General features: G+C 45.4%; 1 protein-coding gene across 5 annotated transcripts in view; it reads right to left on the bottom strand.

Annotated features, from left to right (window-relative positions):
• Positions 1–21,359, bottom strand: part of plekhm1 (pleckstrin homology domain containing, family M (with RUN domain) member 1) — a 72,512-nt gene that overhangs the window by 17,966 nt on the left and 33,187 nt on the right. For 4 of the 5 annotated variants that reach the window (XM_070864688.1, XM_070864686.1, XM_070864687.1 and 1 more), the window contains 4 exons: positions 12,122–12,647; positions 10,859–11,084; positions 5,453–6,379; positions 1,939–2,084 (listed from right to left, as the gene is read on the bottom strand). In XM_070864688.1, coding sequence (XP_070720789.1) covers positions 1,939–2,084; positions 5,453–6,379; positions 10,859–11,084; positions 12,122–12,647 — 1,825 coding nt within the window. The remainder of the gene's footprint in view (positions 1–1,938; positions 2,085–5,452; positions 6,380–10,858; positions 11,085–12,121; positions 12,648–21,359) is intronic. The other variant, XM_070864691.1, reaches the window with a different exon arrangement.

Raw genomic sequence — 21,359 nt, 5'->3', positions numbered from 1 at the left:
CAGCCACATTTGTTCCAAAAAAAACAAAGACTATCCAATCTTTCCTCATAGCTAAAATTCGCCAGTCCAAGCAACATCCTCTCAAATTTCCTCTGTACCCTCTCTAGTGCAATCACATCTTTCCTGTAATGTGGTGACCAGAACTGCATGCAGTATTCTAGCTGTGGCCTAACGATTGTTTTGTACAGTTCAAGCATAACCTCCCTGCTCTTGTATTCTATGCCTCAGCTAATAAACAAGTATTCCGTATGACTTCTTAACCACCTTAACTAACTGGCCTGCTACCTTCAGGGATCTGTGACCATGCACTCCAAGGTCCCTTTGTTCCTCTACACTTCTCAGTGTCCCACTGTTTAATGTGTATTCTCTTGCCTTATTAACCCTCCCCAAATGCATTACCTCACACTTCTCCAATTGAATTCCATTTGCCACTATTCTGCCCACCTGATCAGTTCATTGATATTTTCCTGCAGTCTACAGCTTTGTTCTTCATTATCAATCACAAAGCCAATTTTTGTATCATCTGCAAAATTCTTAATCATACCCCCTACATTCAAGTCTAAGTCATTGATATATACCACAAAAAGCAAATGACCTAATACTGGGCCCTGCAGAACCCCACAGGAAACAGCCTTCCAGTCACAAAAACACCTATCAACCATTACCCTTTGCTTCCTGCCTCAGCCAATTTTGGATCCAACTTGCCACTTTGCTTGGGTTTTTACTTTCGTGACTAGTCTGCCATGTGGGACTTGATCAAAAGCCTTGCTAAAATCTATATACGCTACATCAAATGCACTACCCTTATCCATCCTCCTTGTTACCTCCTCAAAAAATTCAATCAAGTTAGTCAGACATGACCTTCCCTTAACAAATCCATGCTTTGATTAACCTGTGTCTTTCCAAATAAAACTTTATCATCCCTCAGAATTTTTTCTAATAATTTTCTCACTACTGGTTAGGCTGACTGGCCTGTAATTACTTGGTCTATCCCTTTCTCCCTTTTTAAACAAAGGTGCAATGTTAGCAGTCCTGCAGTTCTCCGGAACTACACCTGTAGCCAGAGAGGATTGGGAAATGATGGTTAGAGCCTGTGCTATTTCCTCTTTTGCTTCTCTTAACAGCCTGGGATACATTTCATCCAGGCCTTTCAAAGCACTATGTTTATTTCATCTAATATTTCACCCCACCGTCCCTCCCACGATTGCAAAGTCTGCATCATCCCTCTCCTTTGTGAAAACAGACGCAAAGTATTCATTAAGATCTTTTTCCCCCTCCACACACAGATTACCATTCAGGTCTCTAATCGGCTCTACTCTTTTTTGAGTTATCCTCTTTCTCCTAATGCATTTATAAAACATCTTTGGGTTTCCTTGATTTTACTTGCCAAAGTGTTTTCATAGTATGCATACTATTGCTGATAGAGGTTTCCTAATATTCTACAGAGATGAGCAAGGAATTGTAAAAATCAGTCTCCAAGTATCAGAACTGGTGAACATAGAGAGATACAGTACCATCCAACCTTATTTGAAACATCTCTCATATAAGGCAGCCCACCACCCCATCATCAGGGCAACTAGGTGTGGGCCATAAATGTGTTGCTGCCTTGCCAGCACCTCATCTTTCTTTTGCTGACAAATAATACACCTCTCCTTTAAGCTGCTGCAAACCCTTGACAAATGGTCTCATTCGCCGATTTCCCACCTCCAAATTGGTGGGAAACCTCCTGGAAGCACATTTTATGCTGGCACATCACCAATCACATGATAATGAGGGCTGACCCTAAAATTCACATGGGTCCCATACCGACTCCGCAGGGTGGCCACTCGCCCTTTAACCGCAAACAGACAAAGAAAATCACCCCACTGTCTTCGGAGGAGGTGGGGTATAAAAAAAATCTCGCATAATGCACACATACAACACACAGCATTTACTCACCCCCTGTTTCGTCAGGTCCCAGCTATGTATCATTCTGGAAGGGATAATTGTCTCTGTATCCTGATGACACATCTCACAGTAGTAGAGGCCGGAATAGGCACAAAGCTTGGGTTTTCCAAATGAAAACCCAATTTGTTGGGGACATCCTTTAAAAAAAAATAAACAACAAATTGAACATTGAGCCCATTAAAAAATAATTTACTGTCGAGACAGGACACAACTAATTACAATTCTATATGTATCAGAATATATAGCAACAGATTTTCTGGTTTCCGTGTCTGGGGTTATTTGATCACCTGGCACAGAGAATTCAAAAAAACCAAGTGAGGATGAGTGTGCGCTCCAACGGAGCCTTCCCGATTTAATATCCATTCACTTGTTGGATGACAAAGTGGATGGCTCCCTTAAGACGTGCACCCCCCCCCCCTCATTGATTTCCTGCTTTTATTTACATTTTTCAGCATTTGTGGTTTTCTTTTTATCTAGAAATCAATTTATGACGGATTGTGCAAAGTCACGAAAAGTAGTGAGGAAGCCAGTGTTTTCTCTGTTCCTTCTCCGCCCCCCCCCCCCCCCTCCACGAGGTGCTTAAATATCAACTCTTCAATTTGAGACCAACATCAGGGGTTCAATCACTATCAAATAATTTTGGATGAACGGACAATTGCCCAAATAGAAGCTCCGGAGAGCCGTTAAAAACCTAGTAACACCTCTTTCAACAAGATTTATATTTTTTTTTTAAAAAAAGGGGACATTTTCCTCATTTCAAGTGATTCCAAATTGACTGCCGGTTATGGGGAATTCATAAAATCGTAAGAATTAGGAACAGGAGTAGGCCATCTAGCCCCTCGAGCCTGCTCCGCCATTCAACAAGATCATGGCTGATCTGGCCGTGGATTCAGCTCCACTTACCTGCCCGCTCCCCATAACCCTTAATTCCCTTATTGGCTAAAAATCTATCTGTGATTTGAACACATTCAATGAGCTAGCCTCAACTGCTTCCTTGGGCAGAGAATTCCACAGATTCACAACCCTCTGGGAGAAGAAATTCCTTCTCAACTCGGTTTTAAATTGGCTCCCCCGTATTTTGAGGCTGTGCCCCCTAGTTCTAGTCTCCCGACCAGTGGAAACAACCTCTCTGCCTCTATCTTGTCTATCCCTTTCATTATTTTAAATGTTTCTATAAGATCACCCCTCATCCTTCTGAACTCCAACGAGTAAAGACCCAGTCTACTCAATCTATCATCATAAGGTAACCCCCTCATCTCCGGAATCAGCCTAGTAAATCGTCTCTGTACCCCCTCCAAAGCTAGTATATTCTTCCTTAAATAAGGTGACCAAAACTGCACGCAGTACTCCAGGTGCGGCCTCACCAATACCCTGTACAGTTGCAGCAGGACCTCCCTGCTTTTGTACTCCATCCCTCTCGCAATGAAGGCCAATTCCACAGTGCAACCTGCGGCAGAGCAGGGAATGACTGTCTACAACTTCAGGATTTCTACGTCTATCTGTGCACGGGCTAAATCCGGAAGTTACAGCAAATTTCAAAGAGGTAATGGCCACAAAATCTGACAGTTTCTCCATCATTACCACCGCAAAAATCCAGGCCAATGTGTCTCAAGGAGTCAGATTCCCCCATCGCAGAACTGTTCATAGGTAACCCAGAATCTTGTGTAGATTTAAAGCCTTTTGTTTAGAGCAAATATCAACCAGTTTTCCTTCCAATCCGAGACTTACAGATTACTAAATGACCCAACAGTATGGTGACTGCACTAACAAATGGCACCCTGTTTTTTCACTCTGGGATCTGTCTTCAATCCAGCACCGATTGATAGCACAAACATTTGTTCCTACTAACTATAAGGACCTTCCATAAAACAACTAGGTACGGTCATCTTTGTTTCTAGTGGGTACAATTCCACAGCAAAAATAAGCCAAAGTCTGACACAAACTACCAACCTTATTCAAAAGTCTTGAAGATGGTTAATGTCAACAGCCTCTCTCAATAAGAACAGTACGCTACAAACTTGGGCAAAAATCTTTAAACATGATATAATTTATATAAATTTAAAACACAATGAATAAACCAAACACTATTTCTGGAGGAGTGTGCCTTGAATAGCAATATTGGGATTTATCTCCTCATTCCCATAGCATTTTGAGAATCTTCACTTTAACCAACACTAACCTATATCATGCAATAGTAAGTAGCACCTATTGACTTTTAACAAAATAACTGCGCTGATCAAGATAAGAGATGTTAATGGTGAGGAATGCAACACAACACTTTGGATACTGATCTCAGCACCAGTCACAGATCTGTTATAAGATGGCTTGAAGCAGAGCAGAGTTCCTTCTACTGTACCCCTACATCAGATGAGCACCATCTACTGTACCAGTGCAACATTTTTCCATTTCCCATACTAATGATTAAGTGCTCAGAGTGGGATTGGTAATTGGGGACAATTTTGTGTTCAATGCTTAGTAGGAATTGGACAGAGACTGCTTAAATCCATTTCATAGAGTTTACAGTACAGAAGCCGTCTATTCGTCCTAACTAGTCCATGTCGGTGTATATGCTCCACACGAACCTCCTCCAACCCCTCCTCATCTAACTGTCAGCATATACTATTCCTTTCTCTCTCTTGTGCCTATCTAGCTATTCCTTAAATTCATTTATGCTATTCGCCTCAACTACTCCTCATGGTAGCAAGTTCCACATTCTTACCATTCTTTGGGTAAAAAAGTTTCTCCTGAATTCCCTATTGGATTTATTAGTGACTATCTTATTTACAACCTCTAGTTTTGGACTACCCCACAAATAAGGAACATTTTCTCTACGTCTACCCCATCAAACTCTTTCAGAATCATGAAGACCTCCATCAGGTCACCCTCAATCTCTTTTCTAGAGGAAAGAGCACCAACTTGTTCAGCCTTTCCTAATAAGTTGTTAGTTCTGGTATCACCTATTCATTTTGTTTGCACCTTCTACAGTGCCTCGATATCCTCCTTATAATACGGAGAGCAGAACTGTGCACAGTACTCAAGTGTGGTCTAACCAAGGTTCTATACAAGTTTAACATCTCTGCTTTTCAATTCCATCTCTAGAAATGAACCCCAATATTTGGTTTGCTCAATTTTTTTTAATTGAAGAGTTTATTAACCTGCATCGCTACTTTTATTGATGTGTATTGGTAGCCCTAGATCCCTTTGTTCCTCATTATCCAATCAGTATGTGGCCTTTTTCTACCTACCAAAATGCACCACCTCACACTTCCAGCATTAATATATTTTTTTAATTAAAAAAAAAGTGGTCATTCATTCTGGATTTCTGGTTGGGCCAAACTGATGTTGGCATGAACAACAGCTAGTAAACAGGGAAGATGTTCATTCCATCAGCCTTGGCTGGATTTGAACCCAGGTCCTGGAGGTGAAAGATTAGTATCTAACATTAAGGCCCATCCAGCCCCTTCTAGATTTTAAATGTAGATCAATGCAGGTAGCAGTATCATACCTGCGCATCGGAAATCTTGCGAGTCCAGTCCTTTCTCTATGGGTACAACAGTTAGGCACTGCAGCAGACTACTGTGCTCCCCCAAGCCAAGCTCCACAAGTCTTCTCTCATTTTTCTCAATGTCTGCATTTGCTGCCAAGACATCCTCTTCTGCTTCCAAGAAAGATGATAGAACTGCTCGAATGAGTTCGCGCCATGATCTTGCCTCTGTCGCACTTTCTGCCCGAAGCCTCAGAGTGACTTTGGATGTAATTAATTTAAAGTAAGCTGGACCACCGAGTGCAGTATCAGGTATGACGTCTTTAAAGGTCTCAATTCTGCAGCTGTTGAATAGAATTTTCTGCTGCTCTCGGAGCTGGAAATATTTCAGTGCTTCCAATGACAAAGAGAAGATATAGGGAGTCCAGATTTTGTCGATTAACAGGTATAGTACAGTTTCTTTAATTGCATCTAATTGAGGTTCTGCCTTAGAAACCCAATTAAAATCTTGCTCAAAGCCATTTTCTTTCTCATGGTTTGACTGTTCAGCAGAATGAAGGGCATGTGGCTCAGATGCATGATCTGGCTTCTCGTTCGATGAACTCGCTGCATGCGTTGCTTCCTGTTTTGGAGTTTGGTGAGGTCGGCATTTTACCAAAGCTTCCCGAATCCGGTCAATCCAGTCCTCTGCTTCATCTCGAGAGGGTGCGCGCAGATACAACTTCCTGCCAGCAGAAACCAGCTCAAACCTCCCGTCACTGTGGGCTGGTCCCACTGATTCACATCTTAATAAAGAGCAGTTGTCATAACAATTGCGGTCGTCGTCGTTCTGGTACAGACGGAACTCGAATGGCGATAACTCACAGTAGTACTCCTTCCAAATGCCAACGTGGCCTCGCCTTTCTAAGTTGCCCAACTTCAAAAGTCCCCGGAACGGGTTTGAAATACCTGTTCAATGAATAGTGCAAAATCAAACAAACAGTCATTATGTTGCGCAAATCTGTAACAAAGAAAGAAGACACGACTGAAGCAATCACACTATGAGACTGCTCTTAGAGCCAGAAAAATCCCTTTTAACATCTCATTGTCCAGTGGATATATTTACTTCTTGATGCGGCACTAAGCATAGAGATCAAGGTGGGCCCAGGCTTCATTGCTGGTCTGTGATCAATGTGATCTTCTACCCCAACTCCACCTGTATGTTAACTTTGTGATTTGTGTACAAGGACACCCAGGTCTCTCTGAATAATAACATTTCCCAGTCTCTCACCATTTAAAAAATATTCTGCTTTTCTATTTTTTCTACCAAAGTGGAGAACTTCACACTTCTCCACAGTATATTCCATCTGCTATGTTCTTGCCCACTCACTTAACCTGTCTATATCCCTTTGCATCCTCCTCACAGCTTATTTTCCCACAGAACGCTGCACAGTCAGCAAACCTGGATACATTACACTTAGTCCCCTCATCTAAGTCATTAAGATTGTAAATAAGCTGAGGCCCAAGCACTGGTCCTTGTAGTACCCCATTAGTTACAGCCTGCCAGCCTGAAAATTACACGTTCATTCCTACTCTGTATTTTGCCCGTCAACCAATCTGCAATCCATGCTAATATATTATCCCCAATCCCATAAACCCCAATTTTGTGTAATAACCTCCTATGTGGCAACTTATCAAATGCTTTTTGATAATCCAAATACACTACATCCACTGATTCCCCCCAATCTACCCTATTAGCTATAACCTACATAACAGATGCAATGGGAAAACCCATGAAGTAGCCTAAAATTGGGGAGGGGAAATAGTCACATTTTTCTTTCCTCAGCCAAAGATATTAAACAAATAGGACTCGTGTAGGGAACAGATGGTCTACAAGAAATTAAACCACACTTGTGCCAGTTTGAAGAGAGTCTGATGGTTACTTGGTATAGGCACAAGCTATTGTTTAACAAATGTGAAATACTGCTCCATCTTTCAGTTAATCATCTAGTCACAAACTATGCACACCTGGATCAGAGCCAGACCACAAGGGCAATTTTCAGCAAGTTTCTCTTTCATTTTGGCCTAGTTGCAGTGCACCTATACTGTCAGCAAGGAGCAATCTTTACTAACATTATAAAGTTTGCTAGAGGTCTTCTGCAACCGGTGAGCACCGGAGGGACTGGAGTGCTTCATCATCCCTGGAACAGAATTTTAAGTTTTCTTTAAGATTTAAGTTAGTTTATTGGTTATGTCCATTTAAGAAGAGGGCACTTGCTACCTTTTAATTGCTGATGACATCAGTCGTCAATGATCATTAACATAGAGGTAGAATTTCACCTGTAGGTGAAGGCTAGTGAGCATGTGCATTCATTTGAATAGGCAGGTAAAGAGCTCCACTGCCCTGTCTCCAAGTAACAGCAGCGAGACAGTACAACCACAGCTGCTTTTGATACGCACAATCTACATTACTTGGTCCAGTACTTCTACACCCTTCCTGCTCTTAGTGCATTAGTGAATGGCCATATGTCAAAGGCAAACAAGCTATTTCAATACATCAGTATACATGCACGTGCAACATTTTCCATGACTGACTATTATTGCATGACTCTGACTATTGTTAGATTACAACAGCTACTGATAGTGACATTTTATATCCAGATAGTCGGTCCTTTTATAGTGCATCTTCAGAGTAACCAAAATAACAATCTTTACCTTACTTCAAGGTAAATTTTAAATTCATAAACAAAATCCAAGTTACTATGGTGACTTAGTTGTGAGCCCATTAAATCCTTACAAGAAACAGATGCTACAAGATAGATTGGTGTGTTGTAAAATTAATTGAAATGCTCAAAGATAAGAAAAGTTTCAACCTTCAGAGATCAGTGCATTTGGGAAAAACAAGTGAATTTATACCATTGCTCTCTCCTTGGGTTGGAAGGGTGGAACAAGCTACACTAAGTGCATCTCGTAGTCAGTCATTCCTTAGCATCACTATAACAAACTACCTGGACATCAAAAAGGTCCTTCTGATGCTAGTTTTTTCCCCCCATAAACTAGGAAATGTAACACAAAGGGCCCAAGTTTCCGAGCTGGGCGCCCGTGTTTCGCGCCTAAAAAAATCCTCGGTATTCTCCACCTACTTACAGGTCCTCTGGCCCTCGGCGCAGCCAGTACGAGCTGTGTGGGGGGCGGAGCCAGGTCCCTGCGCTGAAAACAGTGCCGGGACCTCTGCACATGCGCGCTACAGTCGGCACGCAAGTGCAGTAGCTCCAGGCGCCGAACTGTGTGGGAGGGGCCCGAAGCACGCAGCCCCTAGCCCTGGCTGAATGGCCTCACTGGGGCTGCGTGAATGAGGCTCCTCCCATGGCCAGCTCCCCGCCCCCGACCAGACCCGACACCCGCTTTCCCCCCCACCCGCCCGCCGACCAGACCCGACACCCGCGCGCCCCCCCTCCCCCGCCGACCAGACCCGACCCCCGCGCCCCCCCCCGCCGCCGACCAGACCCGACCCGACACCCGCTCCCCGCCAACCAGACACCCGCTCCCCCCCCCCTGCCGACCAGACCCGACCCCCACGCCCCCCCCCCCCCCCCCCCGCCGCCGACCAGACACCCCCCCCCCCCGGTCGACCAAACACCCGCTTCCCCCGCCCCCTAACCCGACACCTGCGCCACCCCCCCCCCGACACCCGCTTCCCCCCCCCCCCACCGACCAGACCAGACACCCGCTTCCCCCCCCCCGCCGACCAGACCCAACCTGACACCCGCTCCCCACCCCCCACCCCGACTGACCCGAGCTCCTGTTTCCTGTTCCCCGTCTCGCTCTCGCACGAATGGCAGAAGTCTCCCTGGCTGAAGCACTTTCACACAGGTAGGACGATGGTTTATTTAATCCTTTCTTGGCTTATAAATGTTTATTCAGGTTGGATTTATTTGTATAATATTTGTAGAAGTATCAATAAGGATTTATTGTCGAATTTAATGACTCGACTCTCCTCTCCTCTCCTCCTGGACGCCTAATTTGTAACCTGCGCCTGATTTTTTAATGTGTAGAACAGGTTTTTTCAGTTCTACAAAAATCTTCACTTGCTCCATTCTACTTTAGTTTGAAGTTCATTTTCACTGTGGAAACTTTCAAATCAGGCGTCATTGGCCGGACACGCCCCCCCCCTTTTGAAGAAAAAATTCTGTTCTAAACTAGAACTGTTCTACCTGACTAGAACTGCAGAAAAAAAAATGTGGAGAATTGCGATTTCTAAAATAGTCCGTTCTCCACCAGTTGCTCCTAAAAATCAGGCGCGAATCATGTGGAAACTTGGGCCCAAAGTGTCAGTCAAGATGGAGATTTGAATTTGACTCTGCCAGCTGACAGTACCATGTTCAACCACTGCAGCTTCTTACAATTTTGCAGGTTTTGTGCTAGATATTCTCACAGGTTCAGTGTCATCGGTTACTTTCGTAAGCAGACCTCGTGTCCCTACAATCTGGAGTGGACCTTTACAATGAAGGATTGTATGTTGCACTTCACATTTTGTTGTGTGCACTGGTTACTGTCATCAGACACATGCCACCACACACCTTCTCTCATCTTTCTGATAGATGGATGAAAAGCACTATAGCAAGACAAGGCACCAGTGTAAACCAACAGCTTGGATTATGTTACATATAGAAATGCACAAAATACTGTTTCCATAGTAAGATCCATAATTTCCTACTGCTCCTTGTTCCACGAACGCAACAAAAATGTAAACTCTGACACTTTGGGACCAGAACTCACTTTCAAGCAAGCTGATCCCTTCTTATGTTACAAGCATCACATGTTGTCTTGCTCTGTCTGGCATCTTTCATGCAGAGAGCACGAGTGTGTGAACGAGAAAGAGTTCTTGGATCTCACCCTCAACTCCGGGGGGCGGGGGGGGGGGGGGGGTGGCGGGGTTTAAGAGCTTTCAAATCAAAAAGTTACCACTCTGACTAAAATTGCTTCCCTTTGAGAAATGAGCCTCTGACTGTCTGCTTAGCTAAGCTATCCAGTGAAAACCACTCCTGGCTGTTTAGGTGTTGTAAGGAATCCATTCCATCACAATGGCGTTATTTCCAGTGTCTCAAAGCTACAGAGATGTGTGTAGACAAAGGGTTCTATGGCTGTTTGATCTCCAAGTAGCTAATTAACAGTTCCAATCATCAAGGCCTCCACCCATAGTTTAATATCTTGATATTTACTGGTCAATATTAAGTTTTTAAAAAGTGCTGGAATTCTTTTGGAGTTCATTGCATGTAAATTGAATCAGAACAAAATCCCTTAGGCCATACAGTGTAAGTTCCAAAATATTGCAGCGCTATTGGGCTAACATTTTGCATATGTACATACAATAGCAGAGATAGGATTAGGTGATTAATATCATGTTCCATACTATTTGGAGGCAGTTTTTCCTTTAAACTATCCTACCTGTCTTTCGGCGATGAGTCACTCTAAAGGACGACTCCTCTTGACCACGCTTAAACTGAGAGAGACTGGACGCTGACTGAGCATGCTCGGTCAGCCAGGTGCTATTTTCATTCACCGGTGTTGTGCTCCTTGGACATTCAGCTGAACTTTCCCTTGTGCTCTGTGGGAGCTCTTCTCTAGGAGATGGTTTGCAGATGTCATCATCCGATATCCAGCTGCTTCTTTTCTGAAACAGCGGAGTTCATATTTACAGTGAATTGTTAGGTGAGAAATGAGGAGCATTTCCAGCAATCGTTTCAATACAAAATGAACATTGAAAATGGTTTCACAATGCATTTAAAACTAAGGGCAAAGCTCATTATAAAAAACACAAAGCTGTTAATGGGGTTGAAAAAACATTTAAATAGCATTGAAAGCACTAAGAGTAAAAGAAACAAAAATGTCATTGCAAATTTTAAATCTAGGAAACTTTTGTTTTTAATAAAAGGTGCCAGTAGAAAAGACATGTCAAATTTGGTGAAAATAGCATTGAAGTTTTTCCTTCTACTTACTCAAATGAGGAACACGGATGGCCCACAAAAAACATCCATTTTTCAAAAGGAACCCAACATTTGATGGAAGGAGGGAATTATATGGTTTGGCTAAAATCTGGAGAATGATTTTTCTAAGTTGATGTTTATAGACAGTAGTGAATAAAAATTACCATGTGTAAATCAAAGATTAAATATTTTATGATTTATTCCAAGAATCAATGAAAGTATTCCAAGAAAACTAGTCTGCAACATAAGTGAACTAGATGCTAAAGTCTTAAGACAGGATATTAAAAAAAATCATATCGGTTACAAACAGCAATTGTAAAATATGGTCAGAGATTAGGTCAAAAACTTTTATGCTTTATGAATATAGAGACCATTGGAAGGGAGTGGGTAAGGGGAGATAAAACATCCTCTCCAATTATATTTTTTAGCATTAGTTATGTCTCACTCTTCTCACTTCAAAATCACAGAACTTCCCCCAACCAATCCTTGCCTGCTTTATATGTGGTTGCACCTTTAGGGCAATAGTTCTGGTTAATACAGGTACACATCCATGCTGTGCAGTAGCACCACAGTAGTCCAACTGTTACACTGTGGTATTTCAGTTATCCAATCAACAGGGGAAGTTCCTGAAGGCGTTAGCCAAATAAGTTGCCCTCGCTACAATATACATGTTGTGAAATTTGACAGGACAGAACTACAGCAGGCAGCAAACAAATCAACTCACATGATTATCTCCGAGTTCGGTCAAGTGATTGCTGGACAGACTCAATTTATTTGATTTTTCTGTTCCACCAGCAATTCCTTCAAGAACAGAAACCTGCTTTGCTGCTTCAGTATAATTTTGGTTGTTTTTTACTTCCTGTTCTTGGCATGAGACAGATTTCAAAATTCTCCAAGAGCTGGTGTGGGACAACATTTTAGCGTGGACAGCGTTTAGCATCTCATCAGCAAGAGGAGGGGCAGTCTTGGGGTCACTTTCAAGATGTAGTCCATTGACAGGTACAGGATGATGCAAGGTTGAAACATGAGCAAAGGGTGGTGATTTCACTTGTGAATGGTTTTCTGTAGTCCTTGGATTCGTTTCCCCATCGCATGAATGTTGGTCCACCACCAGTTCACCTGGCTGAGCATCAGTTAGAACATCCTCTTCTGGAGGTTTTGAGGAGAATTTGGACTGTGGCACTGAAATATAAAAATCGTGCTTCATGGAAACTGGTGGTTGGTCTCCTCCGCTGAGTTCATCTGGTGTCCTTTAACAGACAGAATAATTATCAGCAAGCGGCTTAGCAATAGACCAAAAGAAGCCATGCAAATGGCTCAATGCAAACCTGTGGAATCTCAAGACATCAGCTAGAGGTATACCATTCTGAACCTATTTTCCAGATCACTAATCAATGATCATTCTCAGAGAGTAGGAGCTAAAAGAGAGAGAATAATAAAGCCAAGGACAAAAAACAAGAGAATATGAAGAGAAAGGTGAGACAACATAGGTCTCCTAAAATTCTCCTTCCTCAAACCACACAGGCACCTTAGAACCTGGTTCTTTATAGTACTCACGGACCTCAAACAGAATTTTTTTTTCTAAAAAGAAAAGTTGAGAAAGGCTATTGGCACATTTTGGTCATCCCTTGACTACCCCAACTCTCCCAGCCTAGTGGGTAACTGCATTTTAAACAACATTAAAACCTGCATTTCAACTATCGTGCCTGCAAGATTATCACCCTGTGTAAAGAAATTCTGTTTGGTTACTGATTTTAAATGTATTTTTTTGCTAGTTTATACTTCTAACGTTTGGTCTTGCTCTCGTGTCTTGAAAGTATAATTTTGGATTTACTTTATTCAAGTATTTAAGATTTTATATTTCAGGGCGGATTCCGAGGGACTACCAGGATATAGCAGCTGTTTTCAATAGCTACTTTGCATCAGTCTTCATTACAGAAGAGGAAGCTGAATTACCAGTAATGCAGGTAAGTGGTGACTCTTAAGTTGAAAGCGTCAAAGTGAAGAGAATAACAGATCTCAAAACAGATCAGGCAGCTGGTCTGGATGTCGTTCAGCTAAGCATGCTCAAAGAAATGGGAGCAGTGTTCACCGAGTCTCTAACAGCTGGTTAGGTTCTGGGATGGTTTCCATGGACTGGGGAGAGCCCCATGTAGTACTATCATTCAAAAAAGACAACGGGTTGGATTTTCAGTTTTACCATTTTTCGAGCAAAAAGAGGTGGGGTGGGAAAGGCCAGGAATAGATTACAGAAAATGCTGGAAATCTCAGCAGGTCAGGCAGCGTCTGTGGAGAGGAAGCAGAGTTAACATTGAGTCGATGACCCTTCGTCAGATTACACTCTCGTGACAAATTTGCGCCATCTGGGCCCTGCGCCAGCATGAAGGGAGGCGTTGTACTACTTTTGCAGCACAAAAATGGGAACCTCGCTAACTAATGTGCGGGGTCGGGAGCACTCAGAGAGGGGCTGGGGGGGGGGGGGGGGGGGAGAAAGAGAAAGGAAAAAAACCTTAAAAAACCCCCAAAAAACATTCCCAAAATATTGCCCACGCCACCGCAACACAAATCACAAAAAAAAAAATTAAAGCATAAACACTCGCACTTACCTACCTCACCGCCGCCGGCATGGATGGACTCCTCTGGTTTACCTGCTGGTCATCGCAAGGCGTGCTTCGGAACGAACAGGTCGGGGGAGAGTCAAAACTCGCACCAGTGTTGCAACGAGTGGCGTTGCACACCCGGTGCTGCTCTTCCCGGCAATGCGGCTAAGCTCCGCCGCAAAACCCAACCCGAAACTCCCGACGGGACGCAGGAGACCTCACCGCCCCATTTCACGCCACTCCGGGGTCGAGACCCGGAGCGCAAAAGTCCCAAAAACCAGCCCAACAAGTCAGTACTGGGAGATTGCAGATCCATTAGCCTGACTTCACTTATAGGCAAGTTCCTAGAAGGGATCATTAGAGGTACACGGTATTACCGCCTGGACAGAGAAGGGATTAGTAAAGACTCTTAACATGGCTTCTGGAAAAGGTCATACTTAACAACCTGGTTGAATTTTGAAGAAGTTATGGGTTGATCATGTAGTTAGCCCAGTTGATACTGTACACCTGGATTAGCAGAAAGCTTTTGACAAGGTGTTATTGAAACATACAAGATTCTGAGGGGGATTGACCAGGTAGATGCTGAGGTTATTTTTCCTGGCTGCAGAGTCTAGAACTAGGGGGCACAGTCTCAGGATTTGGGGTCGACCATTTAAGACAGAGATGAGGAGGAATTTCTTTATCCAGAGGGTTGTGAATCTTTGGAATTCTCTACCTCAAAGGCTGTGGATGCTGAGTGATTAAGTACATTCAAGGCAGAGATAGATTTTTGTCTCGAGGGGAATCAGGGGATATGGGGATCGGGTGGGGAAGTGGAGTTGAGGTCAATGATTAGCCATGATATTAATGAATGGCGGAGCAGGCCCAAAGGGCCATAAGCCCACTCCTGCTCCTAATTCTTACGTTCTTAAACTATAGACTACTTAATAAGATAGAGTTCTGTGGGATTAGTGAGCAGATTTGGGGTTGGTTGCATTCTCATAGGCAGAAGGTTCTTATTAATTGCAGTGAATGGATCAGGTTACTAATGGAGTCCAGCAAGTTCTGGTGTCAAGGCCATTGCTCTTCAATCTTTTATCAGTGATTTGGAAGAAGGCACTTTAGGTACTGTCCACAAGTTCACAGGATCGAGATGTGTGCGGGTTTAGGATCTTAGATGAGAAAAATATATTAAAGCAGATCTAGATGTAATGAGGGAATGGGCCCACGTCTGCCAGATGTAATTTAATATAGTTAAACGTAGTATCATGCACCGAAGTAGGGCTAACGCCAAGAATCTGTCCACCATGCAAGGTTGTGAACTGAGTGGGTCAAAGCCATCGGTATTACAGTACATGACTCTCAAAGCACCTGCCCAGTATCGCAAGGTTATAGCAAAAGGACATCAAGTACTAGGATAAATTGCAAGGACAATCAAATACAAAACAAAACCACTATATTGTCCTTATACAAGACGTTGGTTGGGCTCATGGGTGATAGAGGCCCTGGAAAAGGTTCCGAGAGGAGCCACTCGATTGATACCTAGTTTATTTACTCTAAGGCAGCTGAAGGCTCTGCATTTTTCAGACAGTACAAGGTCACATAGTTAAGAACATTTTGTGCTGCCTTCCCAATAATCCAGGTCACAAATGTAACACCTTTTTTTGTCCAAAAACAGCACTGGCACATTACGCTCGCTTACGAAATACAGATCAACACTAATAATCTGAAACAAAAGCTTCATGCAATTTCACAAAAAGCTACGAAAGGATTAACTCTGCTATTGTATACATTGGCTTCAACTGGCTCAGAATATAAGTATTAGGAGCAGGAGTAGACCATAGACCCCTTGAGCTTGTTTCACTATTCATTAAGATCATGGCTGATCTTTTATCTCAAAAACACTATTCCACCCTAGCCCCAATATCCCTGGATTCCTTTAGAGCAAAAGTCTATCGATCTCAATCTTGAATATACTCAACTACCGAGCATCCACACACAGCCCTGAAAGGTAGAGAATTCCAAAGATTCACAACCCTCCCAGGGGAGAAATTCCTCCTCATCTCAGTCCTAAATGGCCAACCTCTGATCCTGAGACTATGGCCCCAAGTTTCCCCAACCCCATTTTCCAGCGCACTTACCCGTGGTGCGCCGACTTTCTACTCCAAAAACGGCACCAAAAATGTAGCTGCTAATCCTCCCCGCTCCGTGGACCGTCCTAGGGTTTGCCGCGGCGTGGCAATCACAGTGGGGGGGGGGGGGGGGGGAGGTGTGGAGCGACAGCCCTGCGCCAAAAACATTGACGGCAGCTGTGCGCCTGCACAGTAGCTCCTCGCCCTCCCAGCGTGTCCCGATGCTCGCCGTCCCTATCCCTGGCCGAAGGGACGACCCGATGTTCGCCACCCCTATTCCGGGCAGAGTGGCCTGCCGCTGCCTTTCCACGTCACGTAGACTCCAATTCAGTGCGTGCGCGGTCTGTGCCGAGGGAAGCTTGCCGTTAGGCCCGGGGGAGCAGGAGCAGGAGGAGGCCCGGGGGAGCAGGAGCAGGAGCTGGAGCTGGAGGAGGCCCGGGGGAGCAGGAGCAGGAGCAGGAGCTGGAGCTGGAGGCCCGGGGGAGCAGGAGCAGGAGCTGGAGGAGGCCCGGGGGAGCAGGAGCAGGAGCTGGAGGAGGCCCGGGGGAGCAGGAGCAGGAGCTGGAGCTGGAGGAGGCCCGGGGGAGCAGGAGCAGGAGCAGGAGCTGGAGGAGGCCCGGGGGAGCAGGAGCTGGAGCTGGAGGAGGCCCGGGGGAGCAGGAGCAGGAAGCTGGAGGAGGCCCGGGGGAGCAGGAGCAGGAGCAGGAGCTGGAGGAGGCCCGGGGGAGCAGGAGCAGGAGCAGGAGCTGGAGGAGGCCCGGGGGAGCAGGAGCAGGAGCAGGAGCTGGAGGAGGCCCGGGGGAGCAGGAGCAGGAGCAGGAGGAGGCCCGGGGGAGCAGGAGCAGGAGCAGGAGCTGGAGGAGGCCCGGGGGAGCAGGAGCAGGAGCTGGAGGAGGCCCGGGGGAGCAGGAGCAGGAGCAGGAGCTGGAGGAGGCCCGGGGGAGCAGGAGCAGGAGCTGGAGGAGGCCCGGGGGAGCAGGAGCAGGAGCTGGAGGAGGCCCGGGAGAGCAGGAGCAGGAGCTGGAGGAGGCCCGGGAGAGCAGGAGCAGGAGCTGGAGGAGGCCCGGGAAAGCAGGAGCAGGAGCAGGAGCTGGAGGAGGCCCGGGGGAGCAGGAGCAGGAGCAGGAGCTGGAGGAGGCCCGGGGGAGCAGGAGCAGGAGCAGGAGCTGGAGGAGGCCCGGGGGAGCAGGAGCAGGAGCAGGAGCTGGAGGAGGCCCGGGGGAGCAGGAGCAGGAGCTGGAGGAGGCCCGGGGGAGCAGGAGCAGGAGCTGGAGGAGGCCCGGGGGAGCAGGAGCAGGAGCTGGAGGAGGCCCGGGGGAGCAGGAGCAGGAGCTGGAGGAGGCCCGGGGGAGCAGGAGCAGGAGCTGGAAGAGGCCCGGGGGAGCAGGAGCAGGAGCAGGAGCAGGAGCAGGCCCGGGGGAGCAGGAGCAGGAGCTGGAGGAGGCCCGGGGGAGCAGGAGCAGGAGCAGGAGCAGGCCCGGGGGAGCAGGAGCAGGAGCTGGAGGAGGCCCGGGGGAGCAGGAGCAGGAGCAGGAGCAGGCCCGGGGGAGCAGGAGCAGGAGCAGGAGCTGGAGCTGGAGGAGGCCCGGGGGAGCAGGAGCAGAAGCTGGAGGAGGCCCGGGGGAGCAGGAGCAAGAGCTGGAGGAGGCCCGGGGGAGCAGGAGTAGGAGCAGGAGCTGGAGGAGGCCCGGGGGAGCAGGAGCTGGAGGCGGCCTGGGGGAGCAGGAGCTGGAGGTGGCCCGGGGGAGCAGGAGCAGGAGCTGGAGGAGCCCGGGGGTGGCACAGCTCGAGTCCAGGCCACCAGATCAGCACCAGGAGTCAAATAGCACGTTTGCGGCAGAATTTTAAGATTGCTACTACAAAGTAGACCAACATATTTATTTCTATTTATATTGTTCAACAAAAATGAATTGACGCACTGATTTAGTTAGATTTTGCAGTGCCTCATGTTAGTGTCATATATTAGAGACAAAAGAGAGCCATAAATGCTAGAGCATCATCATGACAGCTGTTCAAGGAGGCCCACCACCACTTTCTCAGGGTAACCAGCCTGGAGGGCACTCCTGCTGCGTGTTGCGAGCCTCCCGTACCTAGCCCTGGCCGAAGGTAGGACTTTTTATTTTTTAGCAATTTATTTATTTTTCATTTATTATTGATTATGGTTTTATGCTTCTTTAATGTTGTTGTGAAGGTGTTTAATGCTTGGCAAAATCCTCTCGCTTCCCTCCCTCCCACCCTACCGCCCCCCTCTCCCCCCCCCCCCGTCCTTGCAAGACCAAAACTGTAGAGTACTCCAGGTGTGGTCTCGCCAAAGCCCTATATAATTGCAGCAAGATTTCCTTACTCTTATATCCAACCCCCTTGCAATAAAGGGTAACATACCATTTGCCTTCCTAATTGCTTGCTGCACTCAACAGTTACATTTTCAGAGGAAGTCTTTTCAAACATGTCTGCAATGTTGTCACACATGGCGATCTCAGGAATTTTTACCTTATTGGTGTGAGAATGTTGTGCATTAACTACTATCTGCCAAAATTGGATGTTTAGTGTGTAGAAGTTGCTATAACTAACATGTGAAATAATGTGCCATTGTAAGACTGAATGTATGGAGTGAAAGGCTATAAAATGCTGATATACTTGCATGAGACAATGTCCTAATCTTAAAGGAAAACTGGGTTAGGAGATCAGAGTCAGGCTCCCGTAAAAGCAGAAGCAGGAAGGAGGCAGAGAAAGAATTGCTCAAGTCAAGAACATTTATATTTCCTGAGATGTAAATAACTTCTTAAATAGAAGAAAAAAAAATACACACGAGCAAGAGGGACAGAAGAGCCAATGGATCACAGGGCAGAAGAACCCAGAGGAAAGCAATTAGGAGGTCATAAAAACCTTGTACTGAAACTACTGAATAGCTAAACTAAGAGACTAGAGAAAGCGACGGATGATTTTAAATAAACAAAGGTAGAGTTACAATATTTTAGTACAATGATTAGCTAACTACTCGATTGTTAAGGAATAAGAGAATTATAAAGAGAACCATATTACAGAATTTGAATAAAGATAGTAAGAAAAGGGGAATTAAAGACTGCCTTTGAGTCAGATTGAAACCTAAAATAAATGCAAGACAGGCTGACCTGGTCTCATTGCATGGGTAACTATAAGTTAAATGTCAAAATGGGGAACCCATCACTGACGTAACATCACTATTGGCAGGGTCCATATTGCAACGCTTATGTAATGCTGCATTAACTTTTGTGTACTGTCTTGACATGCATAATGTCAATTTTATGAGTCTCTTTTAAAAAAAAAATCAGTTGCAAACATCCCATTCTTTAGCCCAGCGGCACTGTAGGAAATTGCACTGTGCCCAAGACTATTCTAAGAGATCAGCTTACTCAGCAGGGACCATTTCCAGACTAAGCAGTGTATTTACCCACTAAACCGTGTATTACCCACGAAGCCATCAGTGAGCTGCTTTCACGTTATTTTAAGATAGCAGTATTAGCAGGGTCAACAACAGATGAGAAAAATTGCTTGATGGCAGGGCAAACTGGCAAGATGGGGAAATGAGCAGTGAGTATTGTGCAGTGTGTGTGTGCCTCCAATCAGCTCTTGAAGAGAACCTGTAACGGGGCATATTAGTGACGTGGACACCAATTTAGATCACGACAACACACAAAGGAGCCTGGATTTCAGGATGGAAACACTGAGATAGAAATCCCAGCCTCCCGGGGTCTGTATGGAGTGTGTACGGACCCGGGAAGGCATCGCAAATGCCGGTTTTCGGCGTGCAATGCGCATGCGCTGAAAACCGGCTTTTCCGATCTGTAAAGCTCTGGCTTGACACATCCTCTGTATCCCCATAGCCAGGACATTCGTATGGGCAAGACTGCGGTATTTACCCACCTCTTGTCCAGCAAATGTCCTGAAAACTCTTACCTATTTTACCAGTATAAGAATGTTAAAACATACAAAACCATAAAAATAAAATTTAAAAAACATATTTTAATGTTTAAAAACCCTGTCCACTAAGGTAAGCTTATTTTAAACCATAATTTAAAAAACTTTAAAAAATTGGAAAAATATATTTTTTTCCTAAGACATTTATTAACTTTCATTTAAATTAATGTTAAATGTGATGTACTTTTTCTATTATTTTTTTTATTTGTGTTGGGGTGTTTGGGGGGGTTTCGCAATCATAACAATGAGAACCCCTACTTACGGAGTTCCCATTATTATGAATGAGAAAATAGTTTACCTGGATTGGCTGCCCAGTGCCACATGACTCCAGCGGCAGCATACATCCGTCCCGACGTGCACGCGCTCCGATGTGCAGGGAGAGGTGGCCTCAGGACTGGGATCGGTGGGGGTGCAGCAGGAAAAAGTACGTGCGCATCTTTTAAACCATTTTCTGTCGAGCACCCACGGAAAGCAGAGGAGCGGGATTTCAGGGCCCATGTCCATCATAACTTAATAGGAGTAGGGGGTAGGCCATACGGCCTCTCGAATCTACTCCACCATTCAATATCATGGCTGATCTTCTACCTCAACTCCACTTTCCCGTCCTATCCCCATATCCCTCAATTCCCCTCGAATCCAAAAATCTATCGATCGCGGTCTTGAATATACCCATCAACTGACCACCCACAGCCTCTGGGTCAGAGAATACCAAAGATTCACAACCCTCAGTGAAGAAATTTATCAGTCCTAAGTGGCCGACCCCGTATCCTGAGGTCCTTGCGGCTAAAGGGATCAAGGGGTACGGAGAGAAAGCGGGAACGGGGTACTGAAGGAATGATCAGCCATAATCTTATTGAATGGCGGTGCAGGCTCGAAGGACCGGATGGCCTACTCCTGCACCTATTTTCTATATTTCTGAGACTAAGACACCTAGTTCTAGTCTCATCAGCCAAGGGAAACAACTTCTCAGCATCTAATCCATCAAGCCCTCGAAGAATTTTAGACATTACAATGAGATCACCTCTCATTCTTCTAAACTCGAGAATATAGGCCAATTCTATTCAATCTCTCCTCATAGGACAACCCTTTCAATCTCAGAGAGGATTAAAAAAAAAGACACCTAATTATATACAGGCAATTAGTAAAGATCCTATGAACCAACGTCAAGTGAAATTGTGTTGGGGAAATTGATGGGATTGAAGGCCGATAAATCCCCAGGGCCTGATGGACTGCATCCCAGAGTACTGAAGGAGGTGGCCTTGGAAATAGTGGATGCATTGACAGTCATTTTCCA

The sequence above is a fragment of the Pristiophorus japonicus genome, chromosome 21 (assembly GCF_044704955.1).
Source record: "Pristiophorus japonicus isolate sPriJap1 chromosome 21, sPriJap1.hap1, whole genome shotgun sequence".
Classification (NCBI taxonomy): Eukaryota; Metazoa; Chordata; class Chondrichthyes; family Pristiophoridae; genus Pristiophorus; species Pristiophorus japonicus.
This window is presented reverse-complemented; position numbering and strand designations above follow the sequence as displayed.